General features: G+C 50.4%; 1 protein-coding gene across 9 annotated transcripts in view; it reads left to right on the top strand.

Moving 5' to 3' along the window:
• The window catches only part of CHD6 (chromodomain helicase DNA binding protein 6), an 85395-nt gene that overhangs the window by 17587 nt on the left and 50868 nt on the right, over positions 1-16940 (top strand). For 4 of the 9 annotated variants that reach the window (XM_086853560.1, XM_086853558.1, XM_086853554.1 and 1 more), the window contains exon 2: positions 12307-12362. The exons of the other annotated variants lie outside the window; for them this stretch is intronic. In XM_086853560.1, coding sequence (XP_086709686.1) covers positions 12330-12362 — 33 coding nt within the window. In that variant the 5' untranslated portion in view covers positions 12307-12329. The remainder of the gene's footprint in view (positions 1-12306; positions 12363-16940) is intronic. 9 annotated transcript variants of the gene reach the window in all.

The raw sequence follows: 16940 nt of genomic DNA, 5'->3' as shown, positions 1-16940 counted from the left end.
GGTAGAAGAGTCCGCCTTGGCCCCACACTCATGTCAGGAAGCTGTAGAGAGCAAAGGTCCTCCCTGGGCATTTCTCCAGGCTGATCTCCCCCAGCTTCCTCAGCCACTCCTCGTCAGACTTGTACTTCAGATCCTTCCCCAGCTCTGTTGCCCTTTTCTGGCACTGTTCCCTGAAGGTCTTACTTGTCACAAGGGGCCCGACCACTGAATCCAAGCTCCATTCCCCTGCATCATTCCCCCAAAGTGGTCATCCCGTTAGGACCCTGAGAATCGGTATTGTTTGACTGACCCTCGCCTGTGTGTATGTGTTATATTACAAGGAGAAACATCTTTTTGTCAGGTATTTTGCTGATCAATGAAATTACATTGGGTATGTAGCCTTTTTTGGAGATGCACTGCAAAAACCAGATAGAGTTTGAGATGTGAGAGCCCACCAGCAGGGTCTCGTAAAAGACAAGTAGGACATAAACTGAGAGCAGCTTGAATGGTGCAGAGGCATCCCCTTTCCTGCTCTTGGAATACATAACCTGTGAGTACAGGTTAACACATGCCATGTTTTTAGCTTGCTGGCTGTGGAGACTATTGGATTTGTGGATCAGTCTAATTACAGCTCCTTTCCACAAGATATGTTTTAATATAATTCAGTCTTAGGTGGTGTTGGTGCTCTTTGTGATGAAGCTGTTCTGTGCAGCTAGAATAATCCTTGTCTAGCTTTCACTGTTTTGCAGTGCAAATCTTTGCAGTGCCTCCAGCTGGCTCTTTTAAAGGTTTCAACAAGAAGGGGTGTTGTTTTTGAGAAAGAGGTTACAGATTTTTGATCTTTTACTTGTCCTTGTAAAAATTCAGTCAGCCTCAGTGCACCATCAGCCTCTGAAAACAAACATTTGATTTTTAAAAGTTCTGTTTGTTGCTCTACTTTGCACCTGAATGAAAGAGGGTGGGAGCCTGACACCATGTTGGACGTTTTTTTCCTTTTTTTATTTTTTTTTTCCCCCCTCTTAGGGAATATTCTCCCATTTGTTGCCTAAGATGTGATAAAAAGGATACTTAAAAGAAGTGGCCAAGATGGGGGAGAGGGATGCAGCTGGCTGTAGGGAATTCTCTTGGAAAGGGCAGAGATTACCACTAGATTTTGGGTGAAAGCTCAAGTCTCCCTCTCGCCCTTGGAATCAGAGGTGAGACAGGCAGGCTGCTGCTGTTGGGAGATTTTGCTGCCACTGTGGAGTTCTGTCCTGCACTGCTTTCTCCTTACCGTGGGTGAGCTTCTGCTCGCAAGAGCAGCTGCTGAACTGGGACCTTTCCAACATCCGACCTCACTGGGAAGGGGACCCCGGCCCCGGCCCCTTCCCGGAGGGAGCGTCTCTGGCTGCTTGCGTGTGGAGCCCGCCTGCCTGTGCCCAGCCCCGCTGCTCCTGCAGCTGCTGCGGGCACCCTGCGCCTGCTGGGACACTCTGCGGCTCCTGGCACGGCTCAGGAGTCTTTGTCACCCCGGCTGTGCCCGCCTGTGCCGTTCCAGCCCGCTGCTCCGAGGTTCGTGCTGCAGTCCACTCAGCTTCCCGGCTGCTTGCCGTGAGTTTCCAAAGGAAGCCCCTTGTCCATCCCTTCCGCCAGCCCGCCCGCCATTCCCGTGTGGAGAGAGGCGGCCGAGCTGGCGCCACAGCGCCCCCTGCAGGCGCGGGGGAATCATCGCGCCCGCCCTGCCCGGCCGGGAGCCAGCAGCGCCCCTGCCGGCTGTGCCCGGAACTGCAGCAAAGGGGAAGGTGCCTGCAGCCGGGAGGAGGCTGGGACTGGCTCTCTGGGGCTGTTCCTTGCTGCTATCGGGGCTGTTGTTTGTTTGCCTTGTTACACACACACACACACACACATGTAAAGAACTGCTATTCCTTTTCCCGTATCTGTGCCTGAACACCCTGTAATTTCAGAGTTACAATAATTTGGAGGGAAAGAGGTGATATTCTCCATTACAAAGGAGGTTTCTGCCTTCCTTGGCAGAGACCTGTCTTTCAAACCAGGACACACCACCACAGGCTTTGTGTTCCCTTAAACAGAAAAAAGTCTTTCCCTGAAATCTCATCCTCATTGTCCTACTGAGCTCGAGACATGGACCTCCAGACATTGCACAGATAAAAATTTCTCCATCCCGAGTGTTTGGCAGCCACCTTCCAGCCCTATCCCAATGGCAGCGCTCATCCTTCAGTCCTGTCTCTAGTCTTCTTTTTTTTTTGGGAATGGAAGCCATGTAGGCAGACCTGAGACCTTTTTCTAGCATGGGTCTCCTGCCCTTTCCTTCTGGTAGCCCCTTCCCAGCTCTGCCTGCAACTCCAGACTTTCTCTCAACCCTAGCTCTTCCTTTCTGGGAAAGCTCTAGAGAAGGCTTCTGAGCCATTTTCCAGACCATAGGTTTCTCTAAGCCACAGTTTCTTTGCAGGCCCCCAATTTGCTTTGTCAGCCCATTGCTGTCCTCTTTCAGTTGTATGTCAAGGCTTCTTCTGTCCATGAGTGTTAATCTGAACCTAATTTTATAGCTGAACTTTTGACAAGAACTGCTGCACAAAAGGTGATTCCAATACAAGGGCTCCTGACAAACTAAAATAATCTTTGGCATACCATTTCTAACCCTGTTCCAAATGCAACTGTAAGCTTTCACTTTCTGTCAGACTTAGCTGTAGTTCTTGCTTTCCATCTGAGCCTTAGAGCTGGAAATCCAGATAGGGTTCTTCCAGCCCATGTATCTTGGCAGCCCTTTTCCTGCAACAGTCCAAGTGCAGCCTTAGGCTTTATCCCTCTCAAGGCCCTAACCCTAATCCTGGCACTCGCTCTCACATTTCCACAAAACAATTGAAAAGGCTCCACAACCATTGCCTGGGTGAAAACTGACCCAGCCAGATCCCACTTGGCATTTGAAGCCCCGGCTCAGCTGTAAGCTCTGGCTTTCACTCAAGCTTCTTATTTTTTGTGAAGAACTGCAGGAAATACCCCTAACCCGTGGCTCACACTGAAGCTTTCACTCATCCTGAGACCCTGGGCTGTTCTCACTTGTCTTTGGCAGCCCTTTTCCAGCTTTGCTCCAGCAGTAACACCAGGCATTCTGCTTCTGAGCCTGAACCTGTGTTTCCCTGTGGACTGTGAAGAAGTGATATAAGGAAGAGCCTGCAGCCATTTTCTGGCAAAAGGTGTCCCACATGGGTCTTGTGGCAGCCCCTCTCCCCAGGTCCAGGTGTGGTGTAACCTTCCCTCCTGACCTGATCTGTTTTCCAGCTGAGCTGTAGGGAACGTTCTAAACTATTTCCCAGTCCATCCTCTTTACCTTTTGCCATCCCTTTCCAGCCCTACATGAGTGTTAGACTCTGGACCCTGCTGCTGGTTTTCCAGCAGAGCCTTAGCTGAGCTCTCCAGCCTTTTTCCTAATGAAGGCTTTTTCTCAGGTGAGGTGCCATGCAGTTTCTTCTTTGCTCATGTGAGCTCTGGTGCCTCTGCACCTCTGGGTTTTCTTTTTCTCAGCCTGATTTTCCTGAGAAGCTGTAGAGAAGTTTTCTATCAATTGCCTGGACCAGTGTTTTCTCCCAGCCCAGCATTCTTAGAAGCTGCCATGTACTTTTGCAGCTCCACTCTAGCTCCATCCAGCTCTGGACTTTATTTGGCCCAGTGTTATCCCAGCCCTAATCTTATTGCCAAGGTCATTTTTCAGGAAGGTGTCTGCAAACTCAGGTCTTTAGCAGCCCCTACTTTCCTCTAGTGAGGCCTTTCTTGCCCCTCTCAGGATATGAATTTTAGCTTTTCTTCAGCCCTAATCTTAATTTTACATCTGAAGCCCAGCCAAGGGCTGCCGGGGGAGGTTTCTCCCAAGGCCAGGTGTTCTGTGCCCTAGGAGTGCTGTTACAGCCCCGCTCCCACAGCTGTCCTGTGCACATGGGTTCCCCAGGCTTGCCAGTGATGCAGAACAGGGTTGAGCTGGGGTTCCTTACAATTTTATGTGCATATTTCTGGATTATTTCTTTTTAAAAGTCAGAAAACTGCTGTTTCAAAGTCAGTCAGACTGGGATTGGGAAACATTAACCACTTTCCCACTTCCTTCTTGTTTTCTCCACAGGGATTCCAGGCAGCCGTGCCTTTTGTCAGCAGGGCTGTTGTTGAAGGATGTTAGCACAGACTGGCTGCTCCTTCCCAGTTTTGCATCCAAGGTTCAGATTTGGATTCTAGCATTGCTACTAGCATGCAGCATTGGTGGGCAGGATTTTGCCTGTGGGACAGCTGCCTACAGAAGTTCAGCTAATAGTGCTTGTTAGACCTTTACTGGGATATTTTCATTTTGAGTGTTTCCATCAGTGTCCTTTAAATATCCTCCTGGGATGTGAGATGGTGTGGTTGAAGCACAGCAAAGTCCATGGGCACCCCAGGAATCAGGCTTCTGGAGAGAGGGAGAGGTGCTGCTTTGAGAGGTAGGCAGTAGATGCTTCTGCTAATGCTCTGGCATGGAGGCAGTAGTGTCTGGATCTGACATCTCATACTGCCATCAGGAACTTCTTTATGGACACAAGTAGTTTTTCAGCCTGTAAAGCAGTTTTAGGGATCTCATGTGGCTTTTAAAGGTACCCTGCAAAGATCTGAGGGAAAAGGAGCCAAGAGCACATTGCTGAGTGCCTGTGATGGGGGTATGAGCTCTGATCCAGGCTGCCCCTCAGAGCTTTGGCCAGCAGTGCTGTGTGCCCCTCGCACTGGGGCTGCACCTGCTTCCTGCTGCTCTGCAAGGAAGGGTGGGACATGTCAGGATTGAGCCTCGGGTGGAAAATCTGTGTATTTTATATTTTCCTATAAAAACTGCAGTCTGGGAAATGGTTTCAAAAAAGTAAGTCTGAGGTTTAAACCCTGTTGGAAACCTTTTCCTTTCTTTGGGATAAGCAACAATGAGAGCATATAACAAGCTGTCAGCTCCTCCCAGACTGGGTGACCAGCACCCTGCCTCCCCTGGCCCAACAGCGCTCCCAGAAAACTGAAAATAGTTGGTATTTCCTATCCCCAGGGCAATTATTTGATCCTCTGCAGCTGATCTGAGCTATTCTCAGAGCTAACAGCTGGCCTGGGCAGGGTCCTGGGGACCCAGGCTGGGGGACCAAGGCTGGGTTCTGGAAGGAGCCCCGTTAGCAGCCGTCAGTGCAGGGCTGGCTGTGGTGGATCCTCTCCTGCAGTCCATGTCCCCAACTATGCAGGCTCACTTGTGGTGCCATTCCCAGTATTATGTGGATCTGGGCAACCTTCACAGAAGGCTCACTGTCATTGTCACACAAGGTGATAGATATTAGAAATTACTTATTCTTCTGCAGTAATTTAAACACTGACAGTTTTGGATGCAGGGTTGTTGGGCTGACATGTTAATGTTTGCCTGGGAGCTTTGTGCAGCTGGAGCTGATCCATCAGAATTTCCTTCTGGTTGCTCTCAGCCTGCAGGCAAAGGAGGTGTGTGTTGCAGCATCTTCCCAGCCAGACTGAAGTAGCAAAACAATGAATGCTACTTACTGTGGTTACAGATTGCTAGCTATGCTGTATGTAAACTTAATTTAAATGTTAGAGAGTATTGTTTGAGATTCTGTTGTCTTTAAAGTTTCAAAACCTGGCCAAGAATATGTGTATCACATTAAATCAGGGAATTTCTTTGAGTTGTGGATTTGAGACTGCTGTGGGATGTGTCTGAGGTTCACTGAGATCTGTTTGTGGGCCAAGGGGGACCCTGAAGAGCTGTTGCTTCCGTGCTGTGACAAGTTGCAGGCATGCAGGCATTGTAACTATTTTTGCAAACCACATACTAGGAATTCCTTGGTGTCCTGTGGCAGTTTGTCTTAGATTTCCTGCTTCTAGCACTGTGACTTTACAATGGTTCTTACAAGCTCATGGTCACAGTGGCATTGGGGGTTTCTCTGTGGACCTCACGTGCCTGCCATGTGAGCGTGTGGGACACGCTGGAGTGGGTGCACATGGGGATGCTGGGACCTGCTTGGAGGGTGTTGCCACAGATGCTTCTCACCCAGCCTGCTGTGGCCCAAGGACTTCTCAGATCAGAAGGTAACAGTGATATTTCGGACATGTTCAGCTCTTGAGGTGAATGCAGGCCTGAGAACAAAGTGTACTGGGTCAGCCTGATGCTGTGGTAACTGCTGGGTAGTCAGACTCACAGAGGGGCTGTAAAATGTTCTCCAGGGCTGGTCCTTGCTCTGGGCAGGCACTGTGGTCAGCAATGTGCTTCCAGAGGCTTGTTAAAAAGCCAGGGATACTTTCTCATTGGGAGTGCACAGTTGGAGTTCAGCACAATTGGAGAAAAGAGGCTGCAAGCTGTTCTTGCTAGGGCTGGGTACCTCCTCTCAGCAATGGGCTCTGAAGTGAGGTGCAGTGGGTCCCAGCATCCCTCATGCTGGACAAACTGATCTGGCAAGTAGCTCTTCCTTAGGGTACCAATTACTCTGAGCCTTCACCAGCCTCCTGAATTTTCCCCATTTGCTAAATCATGCCAGCCCTTGCAAGCACTGGATGTGTGCTGTGGAGCTGCTGATCACTCCAAGCAGACTTTTGGTTTGGATTTTCCTGAGGATTGAACGCAGAAAGGGTGAGTGCTGTGTTTTTTCCACCTTCAGCCCTCTCTTATGTCAGGCTGGCCTTCCCAAAAGCATAGCCCCCGGTGTTCAGAGCAGCAGGAGAGCTGGGGTCCATCACGTGCAGTGTTCCCCCTGCTTTTGCACTGTGGGGCTATCTGTCTACTCTTTTCAGCCACCTATACAGGATAGAAATAAAAATGCAATATAAAACAATATGAGGACAGAAGCAAAGTTGGTGCAGAAAGCCAGGCTTCCTGTTCCAGCACTGTCTCTCATGGGAGCTCAGGACAGAGCTAGGAGAGGAGTTTCTCTGAAGCACAGAGGAGCAGGGCCATGCTCTGTGGCATATGGACAGCCCCAGTAGTAGCTTTGGTATTGAATGGTGCCATAGCTTAGCTGCTGGAAGATGTCTGAGTAGAAGAATCATGAACTGATGCTGGGATGTCACCTGGGCAGCGTATTTCAAGAGAACATAGTGGTTTAGAGCAATGGAGGAAGGTGCGAGGAGAGCTGCAGCCCATGTGAGTTGGCCTCTTTGAGGAGGTTTGGTGCTGTCAAGGTATTGTCAGAGCTCCATTCTTGCTTCATTCTTTCTTCATTTCCGTGCTTCAGAGCTTTATAGGAGTCAAGAAGAATGTGTTGCCTGTGTAGCTGTAAAATCCTTGCCTGGCATGTGTGAGGCTGTGTTTGCTGAACTGTATGCTGCTGTGGGTTGCTGAAGGAATCTGTCTATCTTGCTATCAGCCAGGACAGTGATAGCAAGGTGCTGCAGGTATCAGGGCAGCGCAGGATCCCATAGGAGCAAGACAGTTCTGCCAGCCATGAGTCCTGCTTGCCAGGATCCTGCACTTGGGGTGTGCATTAGTTCATTGTGCTCCGAACTGAATCCAGCTTTTCCTTGGGTGCCATACACTTGATACCTGCTCCCACTGTGTGCAGAAGGGTGTTCAGAACATCTCCAGGCTTGGCTTCCTCCACATGCCCTCATTCTGCTGGATGGCTGTTCGAACACAAGTTTCCTGGTCTAATAGTGGTGTAGCGGCTGCACGTACAAATGGAGTCCTTAGTGCTGCGCTTTTGTTGCCCAGCACATGCATCAGTCAGGTTGCACTTGAGGGTAAGTGTGTGTTTTGTTTATTCAGAGCTAGATTTTCAGCAGGTGGGGTGTTGAGTAAGCAGGAAATTGGATACTTTGAGACGTTGTATGGTGGAAAGTCTGGAAAGGCACTTTGGCTTTCATGCTAGCATCCACGTCTTCTTCTGGCATGCCACAGGATATAGGCAGTGGCAGTCTGTCTTTCCATCAGGTGTGATCTTGGAAAACATCCTCAGCAGTGGCCCGTTTGTGATGGCTTGATCCTGGACAGTCCTTGGGACTGCTCACAGCTGTCTGTGACAGTTCCAAAAGGCAGTGCTACCTCCCAAGTGCTGTGGCTTCCAAATGTTGTGTTCCTTCATCTCTGCTTATGTGGATGAATTTATGTCATGCAGAGGTGCTGGGGAGCACATCCTGGCCGAGGCTCTGCACTGCCAAGGCTCCAGTTCGGATGCCCTGCAAGCACTGTGGCTAAGCCAGGCTGAGAGTAGTAGTTTGTGTGTGCCTTTGGGTACATATCCCTGTTACCCTGTTATCCCTGTTACCACTCCAGAGCTTTATTCCTTTTTCTTCGTGTGTTGACCTCTTCTCCCAGACTTGACAAGCATGCTTCTGCAATGCCTGTTAAAAGTTCTTCTCAAGCCCTGGAGATCTTGTCCCTTTACAGGCTGACTAGTCAGAGCCACTGTGGCTTCTCTGTGCCTTTCCTCTCAGCTCATTTTCAGTGCCCCTTTTTCTCTGAACATCATATTGAGAGGATTTTCTCCCGTTTCTGAGAGAAAACAAGTGAACCACTCTGCAGGACGTGTGCTGGATGGAGCTGTGTGTGTACAAGAGAGATAGAAGATCGCTCCTCACAGGGAACTGTGGTTGCTTTCACAGAGTGCTTGTGGTACTGGTACATGGCTGGAGTACTGTGCATGTCCACAGAATACCAGGAGCACATGTTAGTGAGCCTCAGCCTTTGAATCGGGAAAATCAGTTCTCCAGCTGCAGAGGAGGTTTTGGCCACTCATATGGGAAGGCTGGTAGAAGAGGGAGAGCACATAGTCAGTCTTGGGTTGGTGTTGGCTCAGTTGTGGAATTTCTGATAATGTTCATGGCTTCTGCATGGATGCTGCATCTCCTGGAGGAGCCCAGGCAAGAGCAAAAGGAAATAATGTCACGATGTGGACTCAGTCTGGTGTAGGGATGGCTTGTGCTTTCAGAACAATAAAAATAAATCCAAGGGAGGAGGATAGTAACCTGATGTGCCTCAAATTGTGTAACTGAAAGCGTCATTGCTAGCAGCAGCTGCTGTGTAGAGGCTGTGCTACAGTGACTTGGGCTGCTCATGGAGAGGGACAAAGCACAGTTTTCAGCACAGCTCTGCTCGTCTCTTGCAATGCGACAAGACAGCTCCTAGTGCGTGATCAGCCTGCCAGCATGTACCATGTTGGTGTGCTCACTGCACATGTGTGGTGCCTAGCACCAGGGGCTTGCTGAGGAGGTTGTGCCATGACCTCATGGAGGACTTGTCCTTGGCTGCTGAAAGTGCCTGATGCTTGTCTGGTGCAGGGGTGTTGTGGGCTGGCAGCACAGGAGTGGGGCATGCATCAGTTAAAAGGTGTAAAAAGGCATAAAAACTTGAGCATGGAGAAGGAAAACTCCCCACTTGTGACTGTGGTGATAAACCTGCAGCACTTGCATGATGTTTTAGTGAGAACATGTTGATCTCTGTATGAAAACAATAAGCTTATTTAGAAAATTGGGCTGTCTCATTTGAGATTAGAGTTTCTCTTTAATCTGCAAATTTTTAATTAGTATGGAAATAGCTTGTTAAGTGGGGTTCTCTGTGCACATATATCTGCACACGAGTGCGGTGGTGCTCCTCAGCAGGTGGTTTGCTTCCATTTAGGATGATGGACAAGTTCCTGGCTATGAGGCCAGGCAGGATGCTCTGGATGCAGCAGGCAAAAGCAGACCACAGCATCAGGCAGACATGATTGTGTCCCTTTCCTCCTGTCCGGCTTGTCCCCTAGGGGAGATGATGGGAAGAGATGCTTGCTCCACAGGATTATCACTGAATCACAGAATATTCTGATTGGAAGGAACCCACAAGGATCATTGATTGAGTCCAGCCCTTAAATGAATGGGCCATATGGGGATTGGACCCACAGCCTTGGCATTATAAACATCATGCTTCAACCAACAGAGCATTATGAATAGTAAAGTGTGTTAATTGCCACAGGTTAATTGCCTCCCTGGTGTCTGGGGTCACAGCTGGCCACAGTTACTCTGGCCCCTGCCAGCACAGTTTAAAGGAGCCTTCCACACACTGGAATGGCATGTCATCCTGGGAGCTGGAGCAGAGCAGAAGAAAAAGCAAGCTGGCAAGTGTAGTCACAGTGCTGAAGCAAAAAAAAAAAAAAAAAGGCAAAAAAACCCCCCAAACAAAACAAAAACCCCAAAACAAACAAACAAACAAAACAAAAAAAATAACCCTAAAGAAACAGCAGGGTTTTTGGTTAGAGACACCAGCTGCATGGTCAGTCCAACAGCCTGTGTGGAAAAGGGAAGAACTACCACTTGCCTCGACCCCAGCTGCCTCTGGAAACGCCAACCTGGCTCCCATTCATGGTGATGGTCCCAGAGCCAGGGAGGATGAGCCTGGGGCAGGGAGAAAACAGATTAAAAATTCCAAAAATTATATAGGATAATAAACCATCCCCAAGACACTTAATCATGAGAAAGAAGTCCTGTGTCATCCTGTTCACTGATGTCATGAAACTCCTCCCTGCTCATGTCATGCATTTACTTGCTCCCACCTAGCTTGACTTAGACGTGGGCTAGGATGACCTGGCCTGTGCCATGTGGCCAGGATCAGAGTTCGCAGCCTTTGCTTTTTCTTTTCAGTATTGGTGGTGTGAGCCATGGACCAGCGTCAGAATGCAGACATCATGTCATGCTGGCCTGAGCACTGTCCATGTGTAGGACCTGTTGGGTGTTCCTGCTGGGAAGGGAGAGATGGTGGGGATATGGGGCGGGGGGTTACTGGGGGTGGCCTGTGGGCTGGCAGCAGTTCAAGCTGTGCCTTTGTGCCAGCGAGTCTGACAGCTCATGCCTCATGGAGTGGGGTTTGCATGGTACTGGAGGGAAAAGAAAGGCAGGTGTTTGTGGGATTTCTGTCTTAGAACACTTGTCAAATACTTTTGAGCTCTTTGGCACCTGTTGCTGGTACTGTGGAGCAGACAACTGCTGAGGGTTGGCTGCTCAAAAAGCATCTAGTGCTGACAGCTCTGTTGAGACTGTGTGGCTGGAGCTGCAGTGGGGAGGGCACGGACCATGACCTCATCGTGTCCCCTTGACTGTCACAGCATGTTTATCTTGGGGAGCTGCAGCAATGCCCCATCCACCCAGGATTGGCGCTGTTCCCAATGTTGACCCTTCTTATGGCAGGGCTGCTCCTGGCCTTCCTGCCACCACAGCACTGGTGAGAGGGAAGCAGTGACACCAGCTTTCTCCTGCATCTGGCAGTGTCCAAGCTATGCCCAGTCCCCAGACAAATCAGGCCCAGGCAGGTGCATATCAGCTCAACATCTGGCCTGGTCCTAAGAGGACATGAAACCCAGGAGGGGGTGCTGGGTACTTCCTCTGCATTTGGGTTTAGCTACTCTGGCAGTGCCTGGGAGCTATGGCTGACACCAGCTAAAAAGTTCTTCTGGCCAAGCTGGGCCACAGCCACTGTTGCAGGGAACCTGAGGGGACACTCTGTTTGCCCTAGAGAGCTGTCATGGTGCTGCATTGTCACAGAACCCCTCATTGGTCCACTGGAGGGGGACATCGTGGGGACCTGGTCACACCTGGCACTAAGATACTGCTAAGAGCTGGCCTTGCAACTGCAGCCCCTCTGATCAAGCCTGGTGTGGGGGACTTGCTTGGAAATGACCCCTCCCTCAGTCCGTCCTCCCCATGGGCTGCAAGATGGGTGCCCCTCATGCAGGGCCATCCCTGCTGCAGGGACACAGGCCTGGGGACACAGCCAGTCTGGCCCCAGCACTGCACCTGGGGCTGCTTGTGGGGAGACGTGGCTCTTCTCCTTCTTGCATGTGCCATCTTCATCCCCATAGCAGCTCTTCCGTGGTCACCGTCATAGGGCTTGCAGCCCATATCAAGTTCCTGAATCCTTTCCAGTCTATTTCTGCTGTCATTGCTGCTTGGCAGAGGTTGATTTGTTTACTTCCCTCTGCTGCTGCAGGGCTGGCAGAGTCTCTCAGCAGGGCCTGGGCTATACGTGGGGCTCTGAGGAGTTGGAATGTGTTCTGTGCAAGCCCCAGACATGCTGCTTCTTGCTGAGACTGTGGCTGTCATGTTGGTCTTGGCCAGTGGCAACTGGCTTGGTCAGTTGGTCTTGGCCAGCGTTGCAGGCAACGCTGAGCTGTGGCCCTATCTGTGGTTGGGCTCTTGCTGTGGCTCAGCAGAACAGATGTCCCCAAGCTTGTCCCTGAGAGTTTCATTCTGGCAGCATTGTTCCTCTGAGTAGCTCTGGGGTCGGCTCAGCCTCCCAGAGGGGTGAATAGAAGGATGGAATGTCTCAGACTCAGCAGTCTCATCATTGTGAATTTTTTTTTGTGTTGTGTCTTGCAGAAATAACATTCATCCCAGATTTGATGATAATGAAAATACAGAAAAAAGAAAAGCAGGTTTGTGACCCTCTCTCCTTCTCCCAGTTCAGCTGTCAAGGCCTGAGGACCACGTCTCATGTGGAAATTGTTGCAACTGATGTGTGGTGGGAAGGAGGCTGGGAGAGTGTTACATTGAATTTCCAGACAGGGGTGCAGCTCAGTTCCTTGAAATTTGACCTGAGCTGCACCCCAGAGTGGGTAAGCCTGATGGGCCCATTGAACCAGGTGGGATTTATCTTCAGTAGTGGAAATGCTCTTGACTTGGTGCTCTCCCCAGTGGAAGAACAGCCCTTTATTTTGTCTCACGGTCCATAGTATTGGTTCTTGCTGTAATATCATTACAAAACCACATGTTTGCTGTGATTGTTGTTACTAACATGATACACAAAGATTAATATCAGCTAGGAGGTTTGGGAAGGTCAAATCTGGGCTTGGACAGAGAAGAATTTTCTTCCTTTACTCAGAAAAGATCACATCTCACAAAGCTGTCATTTCTGGATTGCTGCATTGGATCATAACAACCTGCTGCTCCCAGAGGAGATTTATGAGCCAGTGGTCTCTGTATTAGCTGTGTGCAGGGGAAGAGTCTGATCATTGCCACTCTGCTGAGGGGAAAGGACCTGTTACGTGCATGGAGTATTGCTCTGCCTGTGGGGCTGAAATATGGCTGGAGGTATAAAACAAACTGGTCTGCCTGGAGCTAATTTGTGTCCATGCTGCTTTTAATGGGAAACCATTAAAGTGAACACTGAGCTAAGGGATAAATCTGTTTGAGAGCACAAGCCTGTGCCATTTCTAACCAGCTCTGAAGCAGTGTGTGCCGCTCAGGGCACTCCAAATCACACTGCCATGACAGGTTGATGGGAGGAGGAAGAGAGGGAAATGTTTCAAAGAGGTCACTGTGCTGTTCTGGGTTTGCAGCAAGGCAAACACTGCAGATATTGGAAGTTGTATGTTCAGAGCACCAGTACTGTAGGAAGTCATGAGTGTGTCCTAAAGATGCTGTAAAGAAGCAGAGCCAGCCTTAAGGTGAGGAGGAAGAAGGGATCATGGAAGGTCTTGTGTACCAGCATGGCTGGATTGCTCCTGATGGGGCAGGGCAAAGGCCTGGAGGAGAGCTTGGTGCTTTGTGGTGTGGGTCTGTGATCTCCCTCCTCTGACAGCAAAGCCCAGGTAAGAAATTGGTGCCACTCATTGGGCTAATACAGCAGGTTTGAGTGCTCTGGAAATAGGATTACTGAAATGACATGGGGTTTAAGCACAGCAAAACCATTCTCCCCCACCATTTGGAGATTTTAGAGGGCTCAGCTGACAAATTATTTTCTATAGCTGTTGCTGCAGATAAAATCTAGGAGGGAGATAAAGGCATGTGGTGTGAGCAAGGAGGGGTAGTTCCAGCTGCTTATCTCCTGAGCCTGCAGCAGTGTAGGACAAACCTCGCAGCATGTCATGGGGTGGGGTGCAGCATTTCCAAATGCAGTGTTTGGAAGAAAGCCTGGCCAAGCAGGGCTCCTGTGGGGATTCTGGGTGCCTGGTTGAGGTGGTGAAAGGGGTTGATGGCTCCCTTTAATGCTCAGATGAGCAGCACTGGGGACAAAATGAGCAAGGGGTGGCATTCCACATCGCTCTGGACACCTGAGCCCAGGAGTGCCCACACTTTGTAAACAGACTTCTCATGGCACCAAGGGGGCTATTGCCTCCCATTGAACAGTCTCTCTGGAGAAGATGAGATGCTTATGTGGTTCCAAGGCTCTCAAAAGTCCTGTGTTTCGCTGTCAACCTCTGACCTTCAGAAGTTCCATTTTGGTCATAATGTGGGTGTAGGATCAGGCCCAAGGATGAAAAGGCTGACAAAATGCTGGTGCCCTTCATATTGGTGAGGATGGCAGGGGAGCTGTCAACTGCCTTTGGGGAAAAGTATTGGATGTGCTCTCTTCTTTCTCTAGTCCTTGGCTATCCCAAGTGCTTTGTCCTGCCTAATCCAATGCCAGTGGATTAGGAAACCTGGGCTGGAGAGATGGGGTCTCAAAGTGGGCTGTCTGGAGAGGAGCTCTCTGTGCTCCCTCTGTGCCCCCTGCAGCACTGCCTCTCTTCCTGTGCAAATTACGATGGATTGGGGTACAGGGCACTTCCAACTGGTTCACTCATCTGAGGGACTGTTGTTAGGAAAGGCAGGGGCTGTGTTTCCACAACTCTTCTTCCTTAGTAATGCACAAAAATCTGGTACATTTGTCACCAAGCTGTGACTAACTCATGAAACCTGTCACTTGTCTCATGACTTACAAGTTTTCATGCCAGGGTGCCTTGTCTGCTGGTGGAGGTGGGACAGGAGTGCCTGGTTACCCCCGAGACCAGTGACGAGTGATGGATCTTCTTTGAGGGCTGAGCACCATCATTCCCTGGCCTGCCTCTCTTGTCTGTGTCCTGCTTGTCCCTGGGCACTGAAGGGTCTTCTACTCCTTATTTCTGCCAAACTCTGACTTTTTAAATAACCAGAGAAATAATGAACTAAAATAAATGCAGTTATCCCACAGTTGCTGTAAATCTCCTTGTTCTACAGCCATGGAAGTACTCCCATCCTGCTGGGACTGTGAGAACAGAGCAGAATTGCATTGGAGACAGAGATGGAAAGCCTTGTGATGCCTTAGCCTTCTCCTGGAGGGGTCTTCTGACTTTCCAGCCTGGGCTTGGAAGTGACAAGAATGGCTGCATTCCCTGCAGTGTGTGGATAGCAGCGGGGAACAGCCCAGGGCTGCAAGGCACTCTGTGGCTGCTGGGCAGCCTTTGCAAGAGGGAGGCCCCTGGGAGCATCAGGGTGAGCTATGCTTGCCTTTGCTTCAAGCACTCACTGCATAAAATGAAGGATTTTCCTGAATTTTATGGGTCTGTTTATGTGAAAGTGAGCCTTGCTGTCTCACATACTGCAAATGCAGTTGGGGTTTTTTACCAGAGCTCCCTGAGGCTGGAGCAGGCTCCTGAGCAGTGGGAGTCAGCACAGGGGGTGGGGCTGTCCAAGTCTTGTAGCTCTGTCCCAAGCTGTCTGTGGACTTTTTTTTTTGTCATGCTGAGACTGTCAGTTCTGATGAGCCCCAGTGCTGGGTGTGTTGAGGAATTTCAGGCACTTGCTCTGTAAGGGTGAAGGGCAGGGGGAGCAGTGAGCTGCCAGGGTGCCCTTCTCCTGCACAGACAGCCACGAGTGCTGGATCTCCCCCAGGCTCCATGGGCTGCACAGGTTTTCCTCACTGCTAGAGAGAACTGAGGTGGGAGGACAGCCTGGACAGCCCAGGGCAGCAGCACTGACCTCTGCCCCACCCATTCCCTCTGCTAGGGTGGTGGGAACATGTGTGCCTGCTGCCAGGGCTGGCACTGGATGGAGGTTCCTAGCTGTAGTTGTTGAGAGCTTGCATCATGGTGGAGCATCTTTGGAACAGAGCCAGGCCCCACCTCCGTCATGCACATCCCATGGTGACTGCAGAGCCTGCTCGGAGATGTGATCGAAGGTGGCACTTGTATATTTTTAGCTTCTTGCTGCACTGGTTTAAGAGCTGGAAACAAGGGGTGCGCACACTGGGCAACCAGAGCACAATAGCCATGCTGTGCACACCAGTGGTGGATATGGGGCTGCTGGAGTGTTTGGCTCACCAGCCTGCCAAAACCTCTGTGTGAAGGAAGCTGCCTGTTCTGCTCCTGTTGGGCTCTGCAGCCAGCTATGTGGATAGACTGGGCTGATGATGGCCAGCCTGGCCATCTCAGGGAGGCAGAGCTGTGTCGTGGTGCCCATCCTGGGCTGCTGTCGCTGTTGTGGGGTTGCTGGGCAGCCCCCTGGCATCAGTCCCTGCCTAAAGACCATGGAAACCTTTGATGACCCTTGCAGTCAGGGTCCCTGTGTACACTCCACTTACAGAGCACATTGCTGTGGGGTATGATGCATGTCCTGGACCCAAACGCCAGCTTCTGCAGAGCTCTCCTGGTGCACCGGAGGAAAACTTGACCAAGCCTGCCAAGCCTTGCACTTGGGTTTAAGGTTTCATGTGGCATGGCCACTTCTGCTGGCTGTGGTCACGCTGCCTGGCGAGGCTGGGTTGTGTGGATGTTGTCTGAGCCTGCTTGCCCGGGGAGGTGGATCTGGTTTTGGTTTTGTGACCACTGAAAGGACCCATCTGTGGCCTCCTTACTGGAGCTGCCATTCAGATCCTGAGGCTGTGGCAGAGCTTTGCCCTGTTGGGAACACTGCTCTTGGAGAGGAAAGAGCCTGCAGGATGGATTATGAGGTGGGCATGAAGCTTCTGGTCTTTTCTCCTTCCTACACCCAAACTCATAGAGAGTGCAGGGTTTGGATATGGATCAGGCTCCAACACCCAGCAGTGCAGCTGCAACATGTCCTTCATCCCCATTACATCTTCTGGCAGCACTGGCATGTGACTTCTACCATGTGGGTCCAGAGGAGCTTCTCTGCTCCTGCCTCTCACAGTTATTATTATTGCTATTTTATTATCATTATCATTATTATTACTGCTGCTGCTTCTGCTGCTGAAAGTGCATAAGCTCTGTAAATCAGTGCTACCTTTATGGAGCAGCAGATGTTGTTTCTTCCCC

The sequence above is a fragment of the Cyanistes caeruleus genome, chromosome 16 (genome assembly GCF_971803275.1).
Source record: "Cyanistes caeruleus chromosome 16, bCyaCae1.hap1.1, whole genome shotgun sequence".
In the NCBI taxonomy this organism is placed as follows: Eukaryota; Metazoa; Chordata; class Aves; order Passeriformes; family Paridae; genus Cyanistes; species Cyanistes caeruleus.
The sequence above is the reverse complement of the archived record's forward strand: the minus strand, read 5'-3'. Positions and strand labels throughout refer to the sequence as shown.